General features: G+C 38.4%; 1 protein-coding gene across 1 annotated transcript; it reads right to left on the bottom strand.

Moving 5' to 3' along the window:
• Positions 1 to 21,172, bottom strand: NOC3L (NOC3 like DNA replication regulator). The gene is made up of 21 exons (XM_026670770.2): positions 21,072 to 21,172; positions 18,538 to 18,742; positions 17,157 to 17,283; positions 16,584 to 16,741; positions 16,424 to 16,489; positions 13,539 to 13,666; positions 12,180 to 12,341; positions 11,024 to 11,117; positions 9,117 to 9,292; positions 8,892 to 9,020; positions 7,934 to 8,065; positions 7,116 to 7,196; positions 6,179 to 6,279; positions 5,677 to 5,749; positions 4,886 to 4,949; positions 3,988 to 4,059; positions 3,437 to 3,618; positions 2,234 to 2,362; positions 1,645 to 1,742; positions 1,150 to 1,234; positions 1 to 1,048 (listed from the first exon to the last, which is right to left on the bottom strand). The coding sequence occupies exons 1-21, from the start codon at positions 21,078 to 21,080 to the stop codon at positions 917 to 919; spliced, it is 2,403 nt and encodes an 800-aa protein (XP_026526555.2). The 5' UTR covers positions 21,081 to 21,172; the 3' UTR covers positions 1 to 916.
• Between the last annotated feature and the right edge of the window lie 281 nt (positions 21,173 to 21,453).

The following is a 21,453-nucleotide window of genomic DNA, read 5'->3' as shown; positions in this document are numbered from 1 at the left end:
AATATTTTTACTTTGGGATTAGGTATGCCTAATGCGGCACCTAACTGGCTTTAGGTGTTCGTCAACGTGTCTGGTGAACTGAGTTTTTGTTTATGCAAGGTTGGTTACTTGGGATTATATTTATATCTGTGAGAGTTAATTGGCTGGATCAAGTCACCTTTTTTTGATGTTTCCACAGCATACCACCTTCCTTCATCACTTCTTCACTTCATCAGTTAAGCATGGGGTGGAAGCAGAACTTAAGCCTTATGCTCAAAGTCACCCTAGATACCTGCCCTGAAGGTATGGTGTCTATTCTGAGGTTATCCAAAATGTGCTTTTAATCCTGTCAGTGTATCCTGACACATGAATACTATGTTTGACTACGCCTTCTGCCAAATCAAGTCCTTGGCCAGATAATATTTCATAGATATTTTTTCTTAACAGATGATATGCATCTATCTAAATGAATGTAATGATGGAAAAAAATGAATACAGTGTGTACAAATGGAAAACTCTACATTTTTGTTTTTAAACATCTGTTCAAGTTCTGCTTACACCACTCAAATTATGAGTTAGAACAAACTAGTCCAGAATCATTTTTTTGAAAAAGAAAGTTCTGTATTTATAATTAAAAAATTATAGGAATCAACCATGTTTATACAGTTATGGAAAAAGGCATTATTTTGCCCTGAGAATACTGTACAATTGGTTTTTACAATTGCAAGTTTGAATAAATTAGAAATTCTAAACTTTAGCCATCAGTGTGAAGTCATCATTTCTGAATTTTTAAAGAATTTATCTCAAATATTGTAGGAATTACAAAAACACTCTTCTATCATGTTTCTGCATTCCAAAAAGTTATGGTTCAATGGAACAAAGTCACTTTTTTACAGGTCTGGTATTTTCAAACAGGTCGAATTAGCTTGCAATGTAGTTACGTTGCTGGAAATATCTTTATGTCTTCAGCAAAATCCAGGGGTACTTGTAAACCGGGCTTTTCAAGATGAAATTTAACCAATTTAGTCACGTCCTCACTCAGAAATAAATCGTCTTGTAAAAATTTACCCTGAAACAAAAAAGCATACAATCATAAAAATGTGAAAGTAAAGAGTTATAAATCTTACGGCAATGTTCCATATTTTAAGAAACAAATTTTTGAAGAAGTACCTTTTTCCTACGTGCAACTAAGGGAATAGAAGGATCAAAAGTCATATCTTTCATACTGTAGGCCTCAAAAAGTTCACTGGGCGACCTATGATACATAGCAATATTTTAAGTTCCGTTATTTCCAAACATTATCTTAAAATTCAAACAAGTTTTGAAAAAGCAAAGCAATAACAGGCCGTAATAATGACAGAATCTAGGCCAGAAATCTATAGAGCTAGACTTAAATCAGAAGGCATGTTTGGCGTTAGGATACTGCAGAAGTACAATTCCGGGGACATAAGGTAATTTCTGAAAATCTTTTATTTCCCACTAAGGGTAACAATGAATATTATTTTCTTCTTGAAATTAATATAGAAAACATCTTTTCATGACCAGCCACTGGTCACAACAGCCACATAAAGCCTGCAGGACTAGAGATAGTATCCCACTGAATGTAATTTGATGATAAAAGTGATGCTGGCTTGTTTGTGGCCACTGCACAGAATGTTCCCTCACCTCCGGCCAAGGTCATGGCCAAGAGCTTCTGATCCTTCAGCTGGAGCTCCTGCCAAGAGATGAGCTGCAAATTTCTGAACAACTGGATGATAGTGTCTCTGAAAAAACAGGAGAAGCCACAGCAGAATGAGACATTTTCTGACATTTTCCTGTATCAATGCACTTAACCCCGATTCATTTCTCTGAAGAGTTCATCATAAACATTATTTAACTGTTAAAAGCAATTGATTAAAACAATAAGGCTAGGTAATCTTAAACCACTGTTCAACCTAAATATATTACTTGGCCAAGATAAAAACAGGCAATCATTGAAAAATAACAAAGCAACCAGTTTTAATTTTTTTTAAAAAATGGTGGGGTGGAGTAAACATGTCTGTGAGTTAATCAGGATTACGAAAACTAAAAAAACCACCATTATTAGATGAGTACTCATATTACAGGTTGAAAATAGTACATAAAATTCCTAAACTCATGCCTAGAGGTTTTAGCTCAGGAGGAAATAATAAACTCTTCAGAAGGAAAGAAAACAGGATTACTACAGTAGAAATCGAGAAGAAAGCTACAAAATGGAAGCCTCTGTAGTTCTCACCAAGAGGGAATGCAACTCCCAGAGGGCCGAGTTCTGAGCATTACAGTATTCTGGCTGATCCAGTTCAGGCAGGTAAATTCCACTCCCCTGAGATTCATTGTCTAAAAGAAGGTCCGTCTTTGGGAAAATCTGTAATGAAGTTTGTTGGGAGGAAAAAGAGTCTCTCTCACACACACAAATTACAAGATGCCATTTTTTATCTGAAAGAATAAAGCAATTTCTCCCCCAAGTGAGCACTTAATTCTTCATACAGAATCTCTATTGTACATATGGTCCACAGCAAGACTATACAACCTTGGTAACTTTAAGACTTCTGGACTTCAACTCCCAGAATTCCCCAGCCAGCCATGAATTCTGGGAGTTGAAGTCCGCAGCTCTAAAAGTTGTCCAGATTGGATACTCCTGGTCTATAGTATGTTAGCTATTGAAATAGGTTCTTCTACCTCATAAAGACTAAAGTAGCTTTGGATTATTTTGTACATTGCAGGGTTATTTATTTATAGCTTATCAATACAAAACATTGTGCACCTATGAAGATGCAACAAATAAGAACACATGAAATTACAAGAACAATTTAAAGCAGAACCACCATCTATCAACTGCAGCTATTAAAATATACCAGACTCGGTTTATAACTGATAATGTATTTTGCCTTTTGGTAACATGGATGGCTATATAAATTTGATTAATAAATAACTAAACAAAATAAATATATACTGTCTTCACTGGGATGATATGGCCTGCTTCCTTGAATAAGAGAGTGATCCAATGAGTGTATTTTCTCTACACATTTGAATTAGATATAATTAATACTTAAGGTATAAACATAGTTCAGAGGATTAAGAAAATCTGAAGACATAGTGAAGCTGGGAGAACAACACAACAGCAATAGCACTTAAGAGTTATGTACAATTTTCATAGTGCTTTACAGCCCTCTCTAAGCAGTTTAGAGTCATCATATTGCCCCCAACAATCTGGGTCCTCATTTTACCGATCTTGGAAGGATGGAAGGCTGAGTCAACCTTGAGCCAGTCAGGATCGAACTCCTGGCAGTGGACAGAGTCAGCCTGCAATACTGCATTCTAAATGCTGCGCCCCCATGGCTCCTAATAATGAGATTGTGTCTCATGACAAAAAAGTGGATGCAACAGCACTATGCACTCCATAACCTTTGAGATATCAGCCTGGCTATTATCAACTTACATGCATTAATGTTCTGTTGGTTGCCAAGATTCCAATACTGGAGTTCGGAAGGACCTGGAGCGCCATGGTGGTAAGACGCTTAATGAAAGCAAGCACCCTCTGCTGCGTCACCTGTTTTCTACGCTTGGCGAGCATTATATCCAGACACTGCAACACTATTGCTGCATCTTCATTTGTAGCTCCTTGAACACAAAACGAAACCCCCAGTAACAGCCCCCAAAGTTGAAAAACTACAGTTCTACTACCCTCTTTTTAATCAGTTAAGGATCACCTGGCTCTGTAGATGAGGCTCTATAGAATCCAATGTGGATTTACACTGAGATTTAGTCTCTTTGTTGATGAGCTGCAATAGTGTCTCAAAGCTATTGAGATACCCAAGCCATCTGCTGTAAAAGGGGGCAGATGTCATTCAAACTTTGGTGTCCCCAAACAGCTTTAAATATTAAGAGGACAATCAGTGAAACAAATCTGGGCAGTTATAAAACATCCATTGCTATATATTCAGATAATATTATATGTTAAATATTCAATACATCGATATCAGGAATTACCTGCATGTATTTTAAATAAGGTCTTGTAAAGATGAGTGTAGAACTTCAAGGGGTCAATGTTAAGGACATCACCTATGGAAAAGAAAACCAGTTAAGTAGGTTTCTATATCTGAAAATCCAGCAATGCATTTGGATTCTCCATTGCTAAGATTAAAAGCCTTACCTTCCATGAGAATTAATAACTTCTTTTTGATATACAGGTAGTAATCATTTACTGGCCACTAAACTATTTGGAGTTATGACGGCAATGAATGAGGGGAGCTTATGACGGGTCCCTGTGATTATGGCTATCACAGTGTCCCCATAGTCATGTGATCGAAATTTGGGTACTTGGCAAATTGGTACACAATTACGACAATCATGTGCAGGCCATTTGACATCTTTACTGCAGGCTTCCAACAGGATCAGTGGGGAAACTGGCAGGAAGTTGCAAGTTGCGGTGACATGATGTGATGCGCTTAATGATTGTGTGTGATTTGCTTAACCACAATCTGAACTGTTGTCGTAAGTTGGCAAAGTTATGTGACATGTTGGTTTACAACCGTGTCACTTAACAACAGAGTTGCCTGTCCCAATTACGGTAGTATTAACGGAGGAGTACCTCTAAATGCCTATTGGAAATTGGTCAAACTGCTGCTATTTTGTTTTAGTTACAAATGTAAAAGCAGATAGGGGGGAAAAAACCCCACAGGAACAAAAACCAGGCAACAAAATCAGTGATCCTAGCTTAGTTCCAGACGAAAGAAGTCTCCTTGCTGTCTTCAACAAACTCTCTTGAGGAGAGTTTTGATGCAAAATGAACAACTCTCTAATTTCTCTGCCTGAACTATGGAATTGCATCCCTTCAAGCTGATTGTACAATGCCAAACCTGACGCAATATCAAATCAAATCATTTACCTTGCCCAGACAAAATGTGAAACGCTGAGAGGATACAGTGCAGGCTCTCTCTGTGGCTTAACACCTAAAAAGGTCAAAGGTGAATTGTAAGGGCATAGACTCCAAGGCTCTGTGACCACAAGAGGGGTGGAGTGAGGGGCTCTTAACGCCAAACTTCAGGCATTTCTTGTCCATTCCCATTTATGTAACTGGTTTTGTCCATCCATAAGAACACAATATTTCTCTACGTCTATTCCCAATCCATCCCAGGGCTGATCTATGCACCATTTCCACACACCCCGAGTTGAGAGGAGAGAAAACCCCTAATCTTAGATTAGTATGTTTAGCTCAACCTGTTGGCTTGTAAAAGGGGAGGATGTTATTGCTTTTTCTTTTCTTTTTTTCAGCCCTCAGCAAGGGTGGATCCTTACATGTTAAATATAAAATCCAACTGACCACTTTTTCTTCCTTTTTTGTACACTATTTTTTTTTCTTTTTTGTTATTGTTGTTGGGGTTGAATGTATGTTTTTGCTTTGTTTAATTTTACTGTTGCTTTCATTGTTCTGTTGTTTTTATTCTCTATGATGAAACAATGAATAAAAGAAAAAGCGAGAGGAGAGAAAATTCCCGCTCTGAACACCGTTTTTATTTTCCTAATGCTGGGGCCTAGTGGGAAAAGGGGGAAATCTGAGGATGGAGCCTTATAAAGCAAACATGGGCCAAAACAGGCCATGACAAGCAGCAAATTGCAGATTCCTTACTTCTGACACAGAACAAGGGGCCTCGTTTAATCAGAAAGCAGTAAACTTACCCCAGACACAATAAGGGAATGGAGAACCATCAGAAGATCATCAAAAAATTCCAAATTTATGAGATGGGCAAATCTAAATGAAAGAAACTTGAATTTACACAGGATTCATCCATAAAACTCTATGTTGTTTGTTTCTTTTGGCATTTTATTTTGGAGAGGTCATAGCTTAAGATTGCCCCTTAGTCTTGTTCTGGTAGCATTGTTTTAATTCCTAAATAAATGCACATAGCAAGGAACAAGGCTTCATTTCACTTACTAGGAGGAATTTCGGAAATCCCAAAATGCATATTGATAACAACGAAAAAACATAAAGCAGATACAGAACTGTTAGTCAACTAAATATTTCAAATGTCGCTTTTTATATCATGGTATTTAATTTTGAAGAATGTTGTAAACAATTGCTCATATATTTATCATGTAAGCAGAGACCTTAGCATGTAGTTCTTGGGTTTCTCTTCTTTTTCTTTTTTAAGAAATCTCAAAATTATTCTGAAATACTTACTTTGCAAGGCCTTCCAGCACAGCAGGCACAAGAGGAGATTTCTGGGCTTTTTTCAAGATTCGGAAGTAAGTCAAAAATACGATATTCAACGTTTCTGTATGCTATAGTAAAAAGGCATAAAACGATACACGAACCTGAATGATTTCATTTTAATCATTTTTTTTCTTCTTCATGCAACACTTTAGAAGCTAATAAACCTAAACCACCATTAAACATTCATGGCTTTTCAATAAACTGTCTAAATATAATTTTGGCAGCCAGAAACATTACAGCTTTATACCATTCTGAGTTAACAGCAACTGTAGCTATGACACAACCTCTATTAATGTAATCACATTAGTAAACAAAAAGCTATTTACTAGCTCAAACATAAGTAACAATCTATTACTGTATTCTTGGATTTGCTAAACTTCTGAAGAATACCAATGGCGCAATGAGAGATGAACCCATGACTATAGTCGCTTACCGACTACTTCATTTAGAGACGATTAAACAGTTTTGTGAGCAGTTTTCACATTTATCACCATTGCAGGGCCCAACGGTCATGTAATCACCATTCAGGCATTTTGCAACTGGCTTCCAAAAAGCAGAATTAACAGAAAATGCAGAAGTAAAACAGCAAATTGTGGTCATGTGAGGGCCACAATTGTAGCCATTAATGAGAAGTGATGGGAAGTGATGTGGTAAACCTGTCATGATCACACGATTTTCTACTTAGTGACCAGGATGCTTAGTGATAGAGTTGCTGGCCCCAATTGTGGTCATTAAGGAAGGACTATTTGTATAATATCAGGTTTTAAGTCTTTGTTCATGGCCCCCACTTTTACTTGAGTGGGAACAGAATCTGGAAGAAATACGTTGCATAATCCAGTCCTACTTCATGTGCAACATAAAAGGACCCCCAGAAAATATAAAATATATGGAAAAAAATAGATACCAGTTTCAATTTTTTCTCTGTATTTTCGGAGGCTTCGGCTTCCAACAGTTCTCGCTCCAGTTTTTCTTCTGCTTTCTTCCACTGAAAAGGAACAAATGATTTAGAAGCTAACCAGATCTGGCAATTGGGACACAAATGGTTTTGAATCCCTGAACTTCCAATTGGCACTGGCATTTTCCCCTGATTTATTCATAACAACACTGAATTCCTCCATGACCAAGTCAGCCAACACTTGGCTGGGAGAGAATAAGGGGTCTCCTCTACTTTGCCTGTTGGTTTTTCTCCCCGCCCCCTGCCACCTACGCATACACACACACATACACACACACACACACCAGTCAGGTAGGCAGGAACCCTATGGCTGTCATCAGGCTCTGTGTCAGAGGTGACTGGATGAATGTATCTATATCTAAGACCCTCATTGGTTCATTCATTCCTTCTGTCTTTCTTTTTTTCTTTCTCCTTCCTTCCTTCCTTTCTTTTCTTTCTCCCTCCCCCTCTCTCTCTGTGCATTTTCTGCTTACATTCTGAATATTTTGTGGGGGGAAATAGGGGGCAGAGTAATGTTAATAAAACGTGCAAGGCTGAACTACCAATGATTGGGTTCTCTGCATTTTATATATTTAGCCAACAATATCATCAGATCCAAAACAAGTTTCAATGAATTTTGGTACATGTAAACATACCGAGTCTTCTCAATCAGCCACTGTTCCCTTGATACCCAATGGAACTTGGCTCTGAATCCAGGACATACTGTATTATTAGTTCCGAATTCTATTTCACATTTTGCTCATTGTAGCAAAAAATAAATAAAGTACCTTTCTTTGCATCCTGGATAAATTTTTCCTTTTGTCTTTGTAGGTCATGATTTTTTTCTTTGGCGTAATGTCTTCTGCATCTTTTTTTACTTCCACTTCTTTAATTCTTAGATGAAGTAGCACCATTAAAACCTAAATATAATCCGCGTGCATTTATTTTTTTCACTGAAAGTGTACAGGAAGTCCTTCACTTACAAATACTTGTTTAATAATGGTTCAAAGTTATGACAGTGTCAAAAAAAAAGTGACTTATGACCTGTCCTCAAAGTTATGATTACACTACTCCCATGTTCATATGATTTTAATTTGGGCACTTGGCAACTACCTCACATTTATAGATAGACACATCATCTAGCAATCACGTGATTTGGAACCTCAGTTGGCTTCTGACAAGCCAAGTTAGAATGGGAGAAGCCAGATTAACTACTATCTGATTCACTTAATGACCATATGATTTGCTTAATGACCACAGTAAACAATGGTTGTGAAGTTGAATCTAGTCACATGATGACTTGCTTAATGACTGCATCACCTGGCGACCAAAATTCTGGTCCAAATTGTGGAGTTAAGATATTTATATTTATATTTTTATATATATGAGAAATTAAAACAATTTCTCTCTAGACAGAGCAAGGGTGTCCAATCTTGACACCTTTAATACTTGTGGACTTCAACTCCCAGAATTCTCCAGCCAGCATGAACTACTGGCAAGGAACGTTGGGTGAGGAATTCTGGGAGTTGAAGTCCAAAAGTATTAAAGTTATCAAGGTTGGACACCTGTGAGACAGAGGTTGTCAGATGTCATTCTTGCCAGTCGTTCATGAAGAACAGAAATAAATATATCCAATCCTTCAAATGGAGCATTGAATTGAAGAAGATTTGATGCCATTTCAATAGAAACAGGAGAATCCATCTTCAATGCTTTCTCAAAAACAAACGAACATACCAACAAACTCACCTCAGGTCTCACGTCATAATTCCGACTTTTCACCAGGCCAGAAATGACCTTCACCACACCAAGTGAAGCAACACCTAACTTATCTTGCTTGAAGAGGCTTTTTATCGCATCACAACACGGTTCAGAAATCTGCAAGGTTTAGAAATCCCAGTTTAGAGGATTCCTTTTGGAAATCAACATGTTTAGTATAAAATTAAGCCCAGCAGGCAGTACTGGAAGGCCTACCTTTTTTGAATCATCGTTCATAAGCGGTACAACCAGTGCAATGATGTTATTGTGGAAGTTGAAGTGAGGCAGGGCTACCAGGAGCTCACAAAGGCACTTCACGGCAATCTCGGCCAGGCCTTTGTACGCCTTCACTGAAATCACGTTGCTTTTCTTCAGCTTCCTTTGCTTCCAATCTAAAGGAAATGTTACGCAAAGCTTCAGTATTTCCAGATTCCTTTGTTATTAATAGTTCGATTTCAAAACCTGAATGGAATAGTTTGTAATGCAGAGGGGAAGAATGCCTGAAAACTGGGCACTGAACTGCATCACTGGATGATAATTCTCCTGAGAGGATCTAACTGGAATATTGAAAAGACTGCGGTTTGCTCTGTTAAAATTATTAATCTTCAAAAATTTGCTCAAAATAAAAATTTGAGTTCTTTCAACTGAGTAAGTTTTTTATTTTTTATTTGATTTGTCAATCGCTTACAAGATAATAGGTATAAGTATAAACATGAGTAAGAATACAGGAAATAGGTACGAATAAATGGGGACAATAGGACAGGGACAGGAGCCACGATGGTGCACTTATGCACGCCCCTTATTATTATAATTATTATTTAAGCATAAATAATGGTGCGATGTTGGTGCAGTGGTTAGAGTGCAGTACTGCAGGCTACTTCTGCTGACTGCCAGCTGACTGCAATTTGGCAGTTCAAATCTAATCAGGCTCAAGGTTGGCTCAGCCTTCCATCCTTCTGAGGTGAGTAAAATGAAGACCCAGATTGTTGGGGGCAATATGCTGACTCTGTAAACAGCTTAGAGAGGGCTGTAAAGCACTGTGAAGTGGCATATAAGTGCTATTGCTATTGCTCCTTTCTAACACTACCAAATATACATAGGCACAGTGGGAAATTGAGAAAAATTAGGGCTACACAAATGAAAAGAAGTGCTTCGCAAATTTATTTCTCCTCTGAGCATTAAAGCAGCTACATCCTCTTGAACAGTTGGTGTAACTACTTTGAAGCCTCTCCTCAGTCTGTGTACATATATACACGCAAACACAAGACCTTTGCCGACAGTCTTATTGTACTACTGATTTTGACAAATCCCACTACTGACTTTAGTAAAGTCTTAGCAAAGACCTGAAGCTACCAACTATTAATGAATGCCTTTTCTTGGTGATCCTTCACAGTTACAACGAAAAAGTTATTTTGTGACCAGTCATTGCAGTTATGACCCTCACAGGCTTGTAAAGTGGAGAAACGCTGAAGTAAGATTGTAAAATTGTGATGTTTCACTTAGTGACCACTTTGTTAACCAAGCTTCCAATTACAATTGTAGTTGCTAACAGAACACACCAAAAGGTCGGAAAAGGACTGTGGCTCTTCATGTACGGGTAAGAATATTTTTGTTCTTATATCTAATTTCCATCAACTTAAGATCAAAGGCGTGGCCATTCCTCAACCTAGTGCATATTTTACTCATTTTTTTTTAATTTTCTTCACAGGTATCAGAAATGCAAAGCAGATTTAAATCTTGAATGTAAATTGACCTGTAGGTTATTATTACATTCTTCTGAGGAAAAAAAACCTCTCTTTTCCCATAAGACTTGAAATGGAGAAAAAGAAGTCAGACTAAAAATGGAAAAGAATCCGGAAAAAACACAGATAATAATTCTAAAATTAGATTAAATATTAAATATGATGCTTTACAATTTACTGAAAGGGTTTTCCTCCTCTGTGATGGAATACCCAGTACTGTACTGAAGAGAAGACTCATTCAAATATAATTTGACATATTTATTTACTGGCCTTAGTAAGACTAATCTTTTATAAGAATTGGTATGCTTCCTAACTAGACATTCTGTAAAAAAAAAAAAAAAAAACATTTATTTGTATCTTGAACCATCCTGCAGGTTATACCTTTTATACATTGTTCCAGATTTTCTAAATAAAACTTGTATTGGCTCACGAGGCCTTCTTCAAATTCTCTCAATTTCTGAGTTTCTTTTTTAACCTGCAGATAAAAAGAAAATGTTGTAAAAAATATTTTGCCATGTATCCATTTTATTTCTCAATCATTTACATTAAAAAAAACATTACTCAGCAGTATTCTACGTAGTGTAATGCACAAATCTGAAAGGATTAATGTGCAAGATTTCAGACAAGCATTTATTTCACTGGAACTATGCCAAATATAAAGCATTGGTATTAAAAATACAGAATTCTATGCTGAAGAGCTCTCTGAAACTTAGCAACTAGATTCCCTTTTTCTCACACCCTGTACAACTTTAAAAGTTCCAATGAGCTTAAATCCATTTATTGCAAGAGCATCCTACAATAGGATTTCTAAGTCAAGGAGGTAACCCATGGGGCAAATGCTAAAAAAATCAGGATTTAATTTAAATTCCATTTTCATCAATAAGTGTAGGTACTCTTCGACTTACAGCAGTTTTGTTTACTGACTGTTTGAAGTAACAATGGCACTAAAAAAAGTGACTTATGACCATTTTTTCACACTTAAGGCCTTTGTAGCATCCCCGTGATTATGTGATCAAAATTAGACACTGGACAATGGTTCATACTTATGACCATTGTCCTGTCCCAAGGTCATGGGATCACCTCCTACGATCTTCTGACAAGCAAAGTCAATGGGAAAGCCAGATTCACTTAACAACCATGTTACTAATTTAACTGCAGTGGTTCACTTAACAACTGTGGCAGGAAAGGTCATACAATGGGGCAAAACTCACGTAATGAATGTCTCCCTTAACAACAGACATTTTAGGGCTCAATTGTGGTCATAAGTCAAGGACTATCTGTAGCACTCCAGATTCTTATTCACCAGGACACTATGCAATCTTTGCAAATTTGATATTTGACAAACACTTAAGTTGATTTTCTTTCAATAAATCGGCAGGGATGAGTGATGATGCCAAGATCAAGATAAAATTATTCAAATGACTGTTAAAATCCAAACTGCAAACTCCTAACTGAATCTTGACGTTTTCTCCCCAAAGCATTTTTTAAACCTTCCCAGTTTTAATATTAAGGCCCCGTCATTGTATAACCTCCTCACCTTTGTGTTTTTCTCTCTTTCGGTCAAAGGCCTGATTTTGTAGGATGGGGTAATATCTTTGAAGAGCTCCATCAAAGAAATCATCACCAATTTTCGCACGATCACAGCCACGTTGGGATCTTGTTCCATCAACATGGCACGCAGCTCTTTCAGTTTCTTTATCTGCTCAAAAATGACATGCCTTTCAGTACATAACCGTCACTCTACACGCTAAAGTGTAAATATTCAGGTATGCTGTTATTAAAAATAAGAAATCCAGTTTTATGCTAAGTTTCAGAATCCCATCACCAACTCTACCAACCAAAACATTTCAAGATATTTTTGCTGCCACTCTTTTCATCTCTGATATTTTTGGCTTTTCAGACCGAAGTGGATAGAAATGATAAAATCCAGATTAGGGTAAGAACTAGGACTGCTGCTCCAGTTAACTCTCCTAGGTAGAATTATAGCAATATTGAGCTTTGACCCACCAAAATGCTGCTTTTCACATACACCGTATCATAAAAATTAGCATGTGTAAATTTTATCCATTTTCCAAATTGGAAAGGAATTTTTACAAAGAACAAACAGAACAAAAAAACGAGGCTTGGAACTGAGCAACGGTGTGATTTTCAGAATCTCATTTTTAACTTCATGACATTTTCATGTTAGCCAACTCAATCTTTCAGATATAGTGTGATAGGTAAATTTATATCTACCCCTGAACTCCAATGCTTGTGTGGTTGACCGTAATTATATTTCCACAATAAAACGAAACCTTCATGCCTACTCCTCCCTTAGTATATTCCAGATGGAATTTCTGACAAGTAGCCAGGAATAATCTTTTGTCATACAATCTACTCTCTTAAAAATTTCCAGAATCTTTCAACTCTGCTTGAGTTCTAAATTTCTTGCTATAAAGCTTTTTTAAATCTCTGAGTGGTAGCTAAAAATATTTCATTTTTTATTTTTGGAAAAGAAGACAGTATTTTTTTAAAAATATTTACAAATATTTTTAAATAATGTTAATCAACATTAATAGTATTAATTTAAAATGTGCAAGTGTGACCAAGAATAAGATCATGAATACTGTTTGAGCAGGGATGTCCAACCCTGGGACTTTAAGATGAGTGGACTTCAACTCCCATAATTCCACAGTTCTTAAAGGAATTAAAGTCCACAGATCTTAAAATTGGAGAAAGAAAACTGACCTTTTATCTAAAAGGTAATTTCCACAAAGTTTAGGATGGCAGCATGGAAAGCTTAATGTAAATCATTGGGAGACCTGATTGTGCCAAGTCATTAAACCCAAAACATCTCTCTGCCTTAACTTTGAGATGTCCATTATTTTAACTTATTTCCAAAACCAGGGTCACTTACAGTATTTTCTGGATCAGACAAAATTGCAGATGCTAAAGCAGCTATTTGCATCTTCTTCTCCTGTAGCTTTTTCTTCCGATGGACTAATAATTCTTCAACAGTAAGACCAGATAAAGGGTCTTCAAGGGCTGGTGATAAAGAAAACAACTGTTTAAAAAACATATGCAAGTGAGCCAGAGTGGAAACAGAAATGGCAAAGACAGCATTTGGAAGAAACTGTTCTGACCTAGGCTTCCTTAGAAAGCACAGAACACAATCTTAATCCCAGCAAAATCTCTTTTATTTCCACAGCTGTGAACTACCTTCATTCACAAGGCTTCACATACAGTCTTTCAGGGGAATGTTGATAAATACCCACCTTATCACACTTGGAATGTGGCCAGAGTGCTAATTGCCAGACGCAGGGCAAAGCCAAACTTGACACAGAGTCAAACAGGATTTTTCAAAGCTTGTGTTCTGAGCAAATGAAATAATTGCTTCCTGCTAAAGCTCACGTCCTGTTCACCCCTCTTTTATGTCCTATGGGAGGGGCCAATTATCTCCGAGGTGTGGTCTTACTCCTGAGTCGACCCTGCTTTCTCAATTGTTCTTGTCTTCTGCTAGTTCTGTGCATGCGCAGGCTGGGAACCGGTTCCATAAGCTGAATGGTCCGCGTCACTGCTGTCTGAACCCGAAGGCAGCTGCTAACTGCCAGCCTGGCCTGGCCCCATCTCTGCCTCCAGGCTCTACAGAGCCTCCTCCAGATCTTCCTCAGCCTCCAGGACTGGCCCAAGTTCCTCCCCAATCTCCTCACTACTGTCCAACTCTGCGGCCAGCTCTGTCAGCTGCTGGTGGGCCACAACAGAAACATTCTGTTTTTGAACTGTTAATCTAAGGATTTTTAGTTAGACTTTTTTGATCTCTCTGCTTCCATCTTATGATTTTCTAGAAAGATGCACTCCAGGCTCAGTGCTTCTAGTAAAGGTAAACTTATAACTTTATATTGGGGGGATATTCTGACCCAAGCCTAGTTCAAATCAAATAACACCAAGTATATATAAAAGCAAATCTTTTTAATGTGTCTCTGGGAATTCTGTTCATTCACAGCAAAGAGTCATTAAAACTAATTGTCCCAGATAAGACCAAGCCTTGTGATGACTCGGGGCATGACACAAAAATAATACAGTCACAAAAGTAGAATAAATTCCCCTTAATGCCTCCAACTTGGGCACCAATGTCCAATTATCCTTGGCTTGATATCAAACTCTTCCAAAAACAGTCTATGAAGAGAGTAAATGCAGTCCGAACCAAAAGTAAAAATAATTAGAAATAAAAAAAAACCAACACAAACCACACTGGAGTCATTAAGATGGCAGGCCAGGATGATAAATTGCAGACTTCCACAAGATACCGCAGCAACCACAGTTGGGAAGATGCCAAAACCCAGATAAGCCTCGACCAAGATAAAGCACGCTTTGCTTCCAGCAAAAAGCTATTTAAAATGTCCCACTTATATCCTGTTCTCCCAGCTGCAACTAATGAAAGGAATCAGGGCCTTTTCCTCTCCCATAAGACACGTTGCTCCCTTCTCTGTTCCTCCTTGCGTGTCCTAGGATGAGGAAGGGATGGCCCTGGGTCTTCCTCTGAATACCCAACCAGACTGTGCTCTTCCCCCGTTTCTTCCACAGCCACCGGAGCCACATCCCACTCCCTGTCATCTCCTCAATCTACCCATCAGTCAGACTCCAACAAGGGCATGACAAGCCCTTTCAAGGTTGTGAAAGGCTACCAAGAACACAAGATTAATTGAAGGAAAATGTCCAACACCAAAAGTCTCCAAAAACAAACCAGAATAGACAGGACTTGTGAAAGAACTTCTTTGCTTCCTGCAAAGAACCCAACCTGAGGGCTGGCTTTTATCCCTTATGGGAAGGGCCATCACCTTGCAGCCTAACTCCCAAGTCACCCGTGCTGCTGCAGCTGCTCTTTCCTTTGAGCAACCTTGCGCACACGCGCACTGGGAACAGGCTCCTCGGGGTCCTCTGCATCACTGCTGCCAGCCTCCATAAGCTCCGAAGGCAGCACCCCACTCTCTGATAGTCCTGGCCCCATCCCTGAATCACACGCAGGCCCCTCATCCGAGTCCTCGCTCTTTGAGATCTCAGCCGTCTGCACCTGCTGCCGGCGAACCACAACAGGGGACAGTTGGACTTTTTGCATCATATCTACTTTCAAACAACGGTTCAGATATCTGCCTCATTTTGAAAAGAGCATCTATTTTCTGATCAGAACTGGTCTGACATGTGGAGCAATTTAACAGCAGTCTATTGCTTGGCTAAAGTCCAGCTACAGGTAGTCCTCACCGAATGACAATTTGTTCAGTGATCGCTTGAAGTTACAATGGTGCTGAACAAGGAAACTTACAACCGGTTCTCGTAGTTGCACTCATTACAGTGTTCCCGTGGTTACGTGATTGCAATCCATGAGCTTGGCTACTAGCTTGCAATTGTTATGAGCACAGGATCTCATCGCTATGTGGTTGCTACTTGTAACCTTCACTGCCAGTTTCCAACAACTGAAGTCAATGGGAAAGCTGGCAGGACATTGCAAGTGGGATTGTGCTAAGCAGGATTTGCTCAATGATTGTGCTTAGCAGGATTTGCTCAATTAACTCTGCTGCAAAGAGTTAATTTCAAATCCACAGTCACAAATCTTATAACCATGTTGTTTGGAAGACAATTGCTGGTTGCAATTACAGTCAAGCGAGGACTACGTGTGTTTAGCTTCCTTCCCAAGAAATACCAATTAAACTGCTTATACCACCATCCCAGTAATATTAACGGCATTTGAAAAAAAAACAACCCACCTTCAACTGTTCTAATTATTATTTTCCAAGCATTAATTACCTTCTGTCACTTCCTTTTCTTCAACTACTACTTCTTTCTCTTCTGTTTCCTCTTCAACACTTATAACTGCAAGAAAGATCATGCCCTTTAAAAAAACAACACCCTAAGATTCCACATTTTTTTATTGATGGTTTGCGAGGCAATCCTAAGTGTATCTGACCTGGCTTTTCCATGGTCTGTGGAATAATTCTATGCTTATCTTTGATTGGAAGCAGATGAATCAGTTCCTTTTCAGGTTCAGACTCCAGGCGCCTTGGCATCTTCTCATATTTGTCAATCACACTTTCATTCTTGCGTTTCTTGGCATGAACTGGTTCACTATGGAATGAAATTCGCATATGAATCATTTTTGTCTATTCAAACGACTTGGGTCATTAATCTCACTACGAAGGACCAGCTACGTACCGCTACCATTAAAGATTAAAATGGCCAAGGGCCCCATCGGTGACGGCTTTGCCAAATTGTGTGATTTATTCATGAGGACTATGCAGTTATTTTAATTAATGCTTCACTGAATTATTTTCTAATAATTTCCATTATTTCAGACGTTAACTGTACAAAAGCAAAATACAGTCAAGCTCTTAACCCTTGAGATCTAAATTTGAAAGATCAACACATAAAACATTAGTTATATTTTAGACCTGGGTAACGTCAGTGAATGCAGAATGAAAGCTTGATAAACAAGAAAGTGTTGAAAGGTTTTCTATTAAGTTTTGGTTTTGCCAGCACTCACTTGGAAGACAAGTCCCTTGTTATAAAAGATGCCTTTTGAGCCAACTCTTCCATTAATTTCAGATCATCTTCATCCATCATATCTAGAGGGAGTGCTTCTTCCTCTTCTTCTTCTTTTTCAATCCTCTCTGTTGAGACAAGTGAAAAAAAACCAGAGGCACAGAAATATACATACATAAGTCTGCTATAGATAAGTGGAAACGTATTGATTTTCCATTTGTATACCTGTCTGAGAACATGAACAAATAATTCAACAATAAGACTCCTGTTTGGTCTCTGTTTGCATGCTGTTATATCTATAAAGCCAAAAGGACCCATGCAAAATTAAATTTGATTTATTTTACTATGATTTAGATAGTTTTTCTTCAAACTACTATCCTCTAGATTAGCTGGGCGTTCTTTTTTATAATCTATACTAAGATCCTATTAAGATAGGAGTGGGCTAAATGTCTATGAAGATCCTCAATCATCCAGGTCATGGTAGTCCCAAAGATGCTTTTCCAAAAGGCAGCTGGACTTTCTTAAGTCTTTTTCCTTGAAAACATGTTGCTTCTCATTTAAGAAGCTTCTTCCGTTTGAACTGAACAACTCCTCTGGGGCAGGGGTGGGATATTTGCTGGTTATTTGAACCCTAGAAGTTTTTATGTCACCTACAGAGACGTCCTTCAAGTTGTCTCTCTGTAGATCAGGGGTCTCCAACCTAGGCCACCTTAAGACTTGTGGGACTTCAACTCCCAAAATTCTTCAGCCAACTTTGCCAGCTGAGGAATTCTGGGAGTTGAAGTCCACAAGAATTCTGGGAGTTGGCCACTTTAATTTGGTCTCTGTTTGCAAATTAAAGTGGCCTGCAAATAGCCCACACCTATGTCAATCAACAATCTGATTATTAAACAATCCTTAGAGTCAATAATATAAAATACAGGTAGTCCTCAACTTACAGCAGTTCATTTTGTGACAGTTCCAAATTACAACGGCATGAAAAAAGTGACTCACGACCATTTTTCACTGTTACAACCTTTGCAGCCTCCCCATCATCATGGGATCAAAATTCACAAGCTTTTGCAAACTGTTTCATACTTATGAGCATTGCAGTGTTGCAGAGTCATGCAACCTTCTGACAAGCAAAGCCAATGGGGTTCACTTAACAACCGTGTCACTAATTTAACAACTGCAGTGATTCACTTCATAACTGTGGCAAGAAAAGTTGTAAAATGGGGCAAAACTCACTTAACAAATTTCTCACTCATCAACGTACATTTGGGATTCAATTGTGTTCATAAGTCGCGGACTACATGTAATGACATTGAACAAGACCTCTGTAGCTTATATATTCTCTCTCTCTCTCTCTCACACACACACACACACACATCCACCCCTCTTACTTGGAGGCTTTTTGTGATCTTCCAAAGGCACTGGCCTCCGAGATACAGCATCTTTTACAGCTTGTCTGAGTTTCCTTTGTTCTTTACGATACTTCTTGACAGCACTTTCCTGTTTGAACTGCTTGTTTTTTAATTTGTTTTCAAGTTTTATTTTACTTGTTTTCAATATCTTCCGAAAACTTGGAACTCTTTTTTTATTTCTCCTCTGGAGAAAATAAGAATCAAATTAGTATGCCTTTTAAACCAATCTGCAGCTTATATATTTTTATATACACTTACAATGCCATATTATTGTATATTGGGGGGGTGTGTTAGCAATGCAATTATTCATTATAAGTGAAAAGGAAAAAAATTGAAGGAAAAAGGCAAATTTTATACATCCATTTCCCAACTTCCTGTTGTGCCCATCCATACACTCAATGTATGTTTTGGAGGCTGACTCCTACAGAGGATTCTGCAGTGTAGCATTATTTCAAAAATGTTTTATAGCAGGGCTGTCAATGCCCACACATTGAGGGGTGGGGGGGGGGGGGAGTCCTGATACATCATGTCATGCTGCCATGACAACGTGAGTTTGACACACTTACTTACTGCTTTACAGTATTGACATGGGGTTATTAAACTCTTTGAATTTAAAAATCTCTTGAACTGAGATGTACCTTTGGTCTTGCAGTGTCAAAGGTTGCACTCTATAAGTTAGTGGGACAAAATGCAGGTTGGGCTAAATATGATTGTCGAATTAAGATTACACTGAATGAATCAACCGCAGTTAACGTTATTCATCCTGCATACAAAAATCATCCCCTTTTATTACATTCACAATTAAAATATTGAGTCAATTCTTGTGGGCATTCCCCCCCAAGTTTTTCAGCGCTGGCATGAAATGAAATCCCCTGGCCGTATAACAAATACCATATGGCAATGTTTTGTCAACCGTGGCAACTTTTAAGATGGGTGAACTTCATCTCCCAGAATTCCCTAGCCAGCAGAGGGAATGGCTTCCTGAAGAATTCTGGGAGATCATTAATACGAATGATATCTATTCAAATTTGTTCAGGTACAATAGAGAAATGTTTAGATCGAACAAGAAGACAGAGATAAAGATGAGGAGTTTGACATTTTTTTGCCAATGTATGTTTGAATAATGTAATGAGGACTACTTAAAATGGATAAATGTGATAGAGATTATTAATAGTTATTTTGAATTGGATAAATATGAATGATACCCGGAACCACTTCTTTTTTTTAATGGTTACAATAATTCCATCTTTCATTAATACAGTGTGTCTACTGGGTACATATATCTTGTGCTAACAATCATAATTAATATGTCTTAACCCATATAACAATAATCACATTTTCTTTGCAAATCATAAACCATTTCCTCTTATATTTATTATCTTTATAACCATCTTAATTAATTACTTTGTATATTCATCTACTCAATTTTAACTTGTTTTATTTTTTAACCCTTTATAAAATAAGTCCCATATCATATAATATTCCATTTCTTCTTTTTAATTTCCAGTGTTAATCTATTCATCTCTACACATTCAAATGTTTTCTCAATCACTTTTCCCTCTGCTGGTATTTTTAGCATTTTTTCCAATTCTGCACAAATACAATCCTAGCTGCTGTTAATATATGTATAATTAAATATGTTTCTTCTTTGCGACAACATTCAGGTACCATCCCTAGTAAAAATATTCAGGTTTCAAATCTACATGTTTCTTTATCATTTTTTCCAACCATGTGTGTATTCTTGTCCAATATCTTTTAGCTTCTATGCATGTCTACCACATATGGTAATATGTTCCAGGTTCATGATGACACTTCCAGCATTTGGCTGATTTATCTTTAAACATCTTTGCCAGTTTTGCTGGTGCCAAGTGCCAACTGTAAAACATTTTATACAAGTTTTCTTGATATGCTGTCGATATTGTTAATTTATAATTTCTTTCCCATATTTTCTGCCATTTATCTAATTCTATTGTGTACCCAAATCTTTTTGCCCATGCTATCATAGTGTTGGTTGTTTTACTTTTTAATGAAGTAGCCATTTAATATCTTTGAAGTAAGTCACTTTAACTGATGAAAGGGAGAAAAGGAGTCCTATATTTTTTAAATGCATCCCACACAGGTTCCATCAGAATTCCTATTTATTCACACCTCTCTCTACATCCCCCCAGGAAAAAAGAAACAACCCACAGCCATCATTAGGAAACCTCTTCCTATCCAACGTGGACGCCCGCTGCTTAAAAGCCAAACATCAAACCCATCTGTATTCTTCTTCTACCCCAACCAGGTGCCCTCCAAGCGAGCTGGACTCTCATTCCCATAAATCCTTGCGCCTGCAGAACCTTTAGGGATTCTGGGAATGGAAGTCCAGCGCTCCTGCCGAGCGAGCAGGGCGCTTTACTACTCGCGCACAGTACTTGGCTCTCAGGCTACGTCCCCCACTATCACGGCCTCCCCTCTCCCGCGGACTTCCAGCACGCTATTTATCCCGGCAGCGAGCCCTCTCGTACTCTTACCGGCTTCATGGCAGCTGCCAAGCAGGGAAAACCGAAAGTCTCTGCCTCGCTCCCCGCAGAACTTGATTTCGGGCACGCGAGAAGAAGCGGAAGTGGGAGTTTGGCGCTAGCCGGGCCGGAAATGCCGCCATGTCCACAGCGCCCTCTGTCGGAAAGGAGGATGCAACGTCAGCTCCAGAACGTGCGGAGAAACCGGGAACGACGAGCGACGGGAGTCGGTCCAGAAGCAGCAGCATTGCGGCCGATAACTCAGCTGAGCTCATGGGATGGAAAGCTGGGGGCCTGAGAAGCCTTCAGCTCTTCACATGCCATGCCGGTCTCAACTCCTACTTTGGGGATGCTGGCGTGGCAAGACCAGGCGCCCCCTTTCTGGCAATTAAAA

The sequence above is a fragment of the Notechis scutatus genome, chromosome 4 (genome assembly GCF_049901735.1).
Source record: "Notechis scutatus isolate UNSWTSFEM ecotype Mainland chromosome 4, rNotScu1.2, whole genome shotgun sequence".
Classification (NCBI taxonomy): domain Eukaryota; kingdom Metazoa; phylum Chordata; class Lepidosauria; order Squamata; family Elapidae; genus Notechis; species Notechis scutatus.
This window is presented reverse-complemented; position numbering and strand designations above follow the sequence as displayed.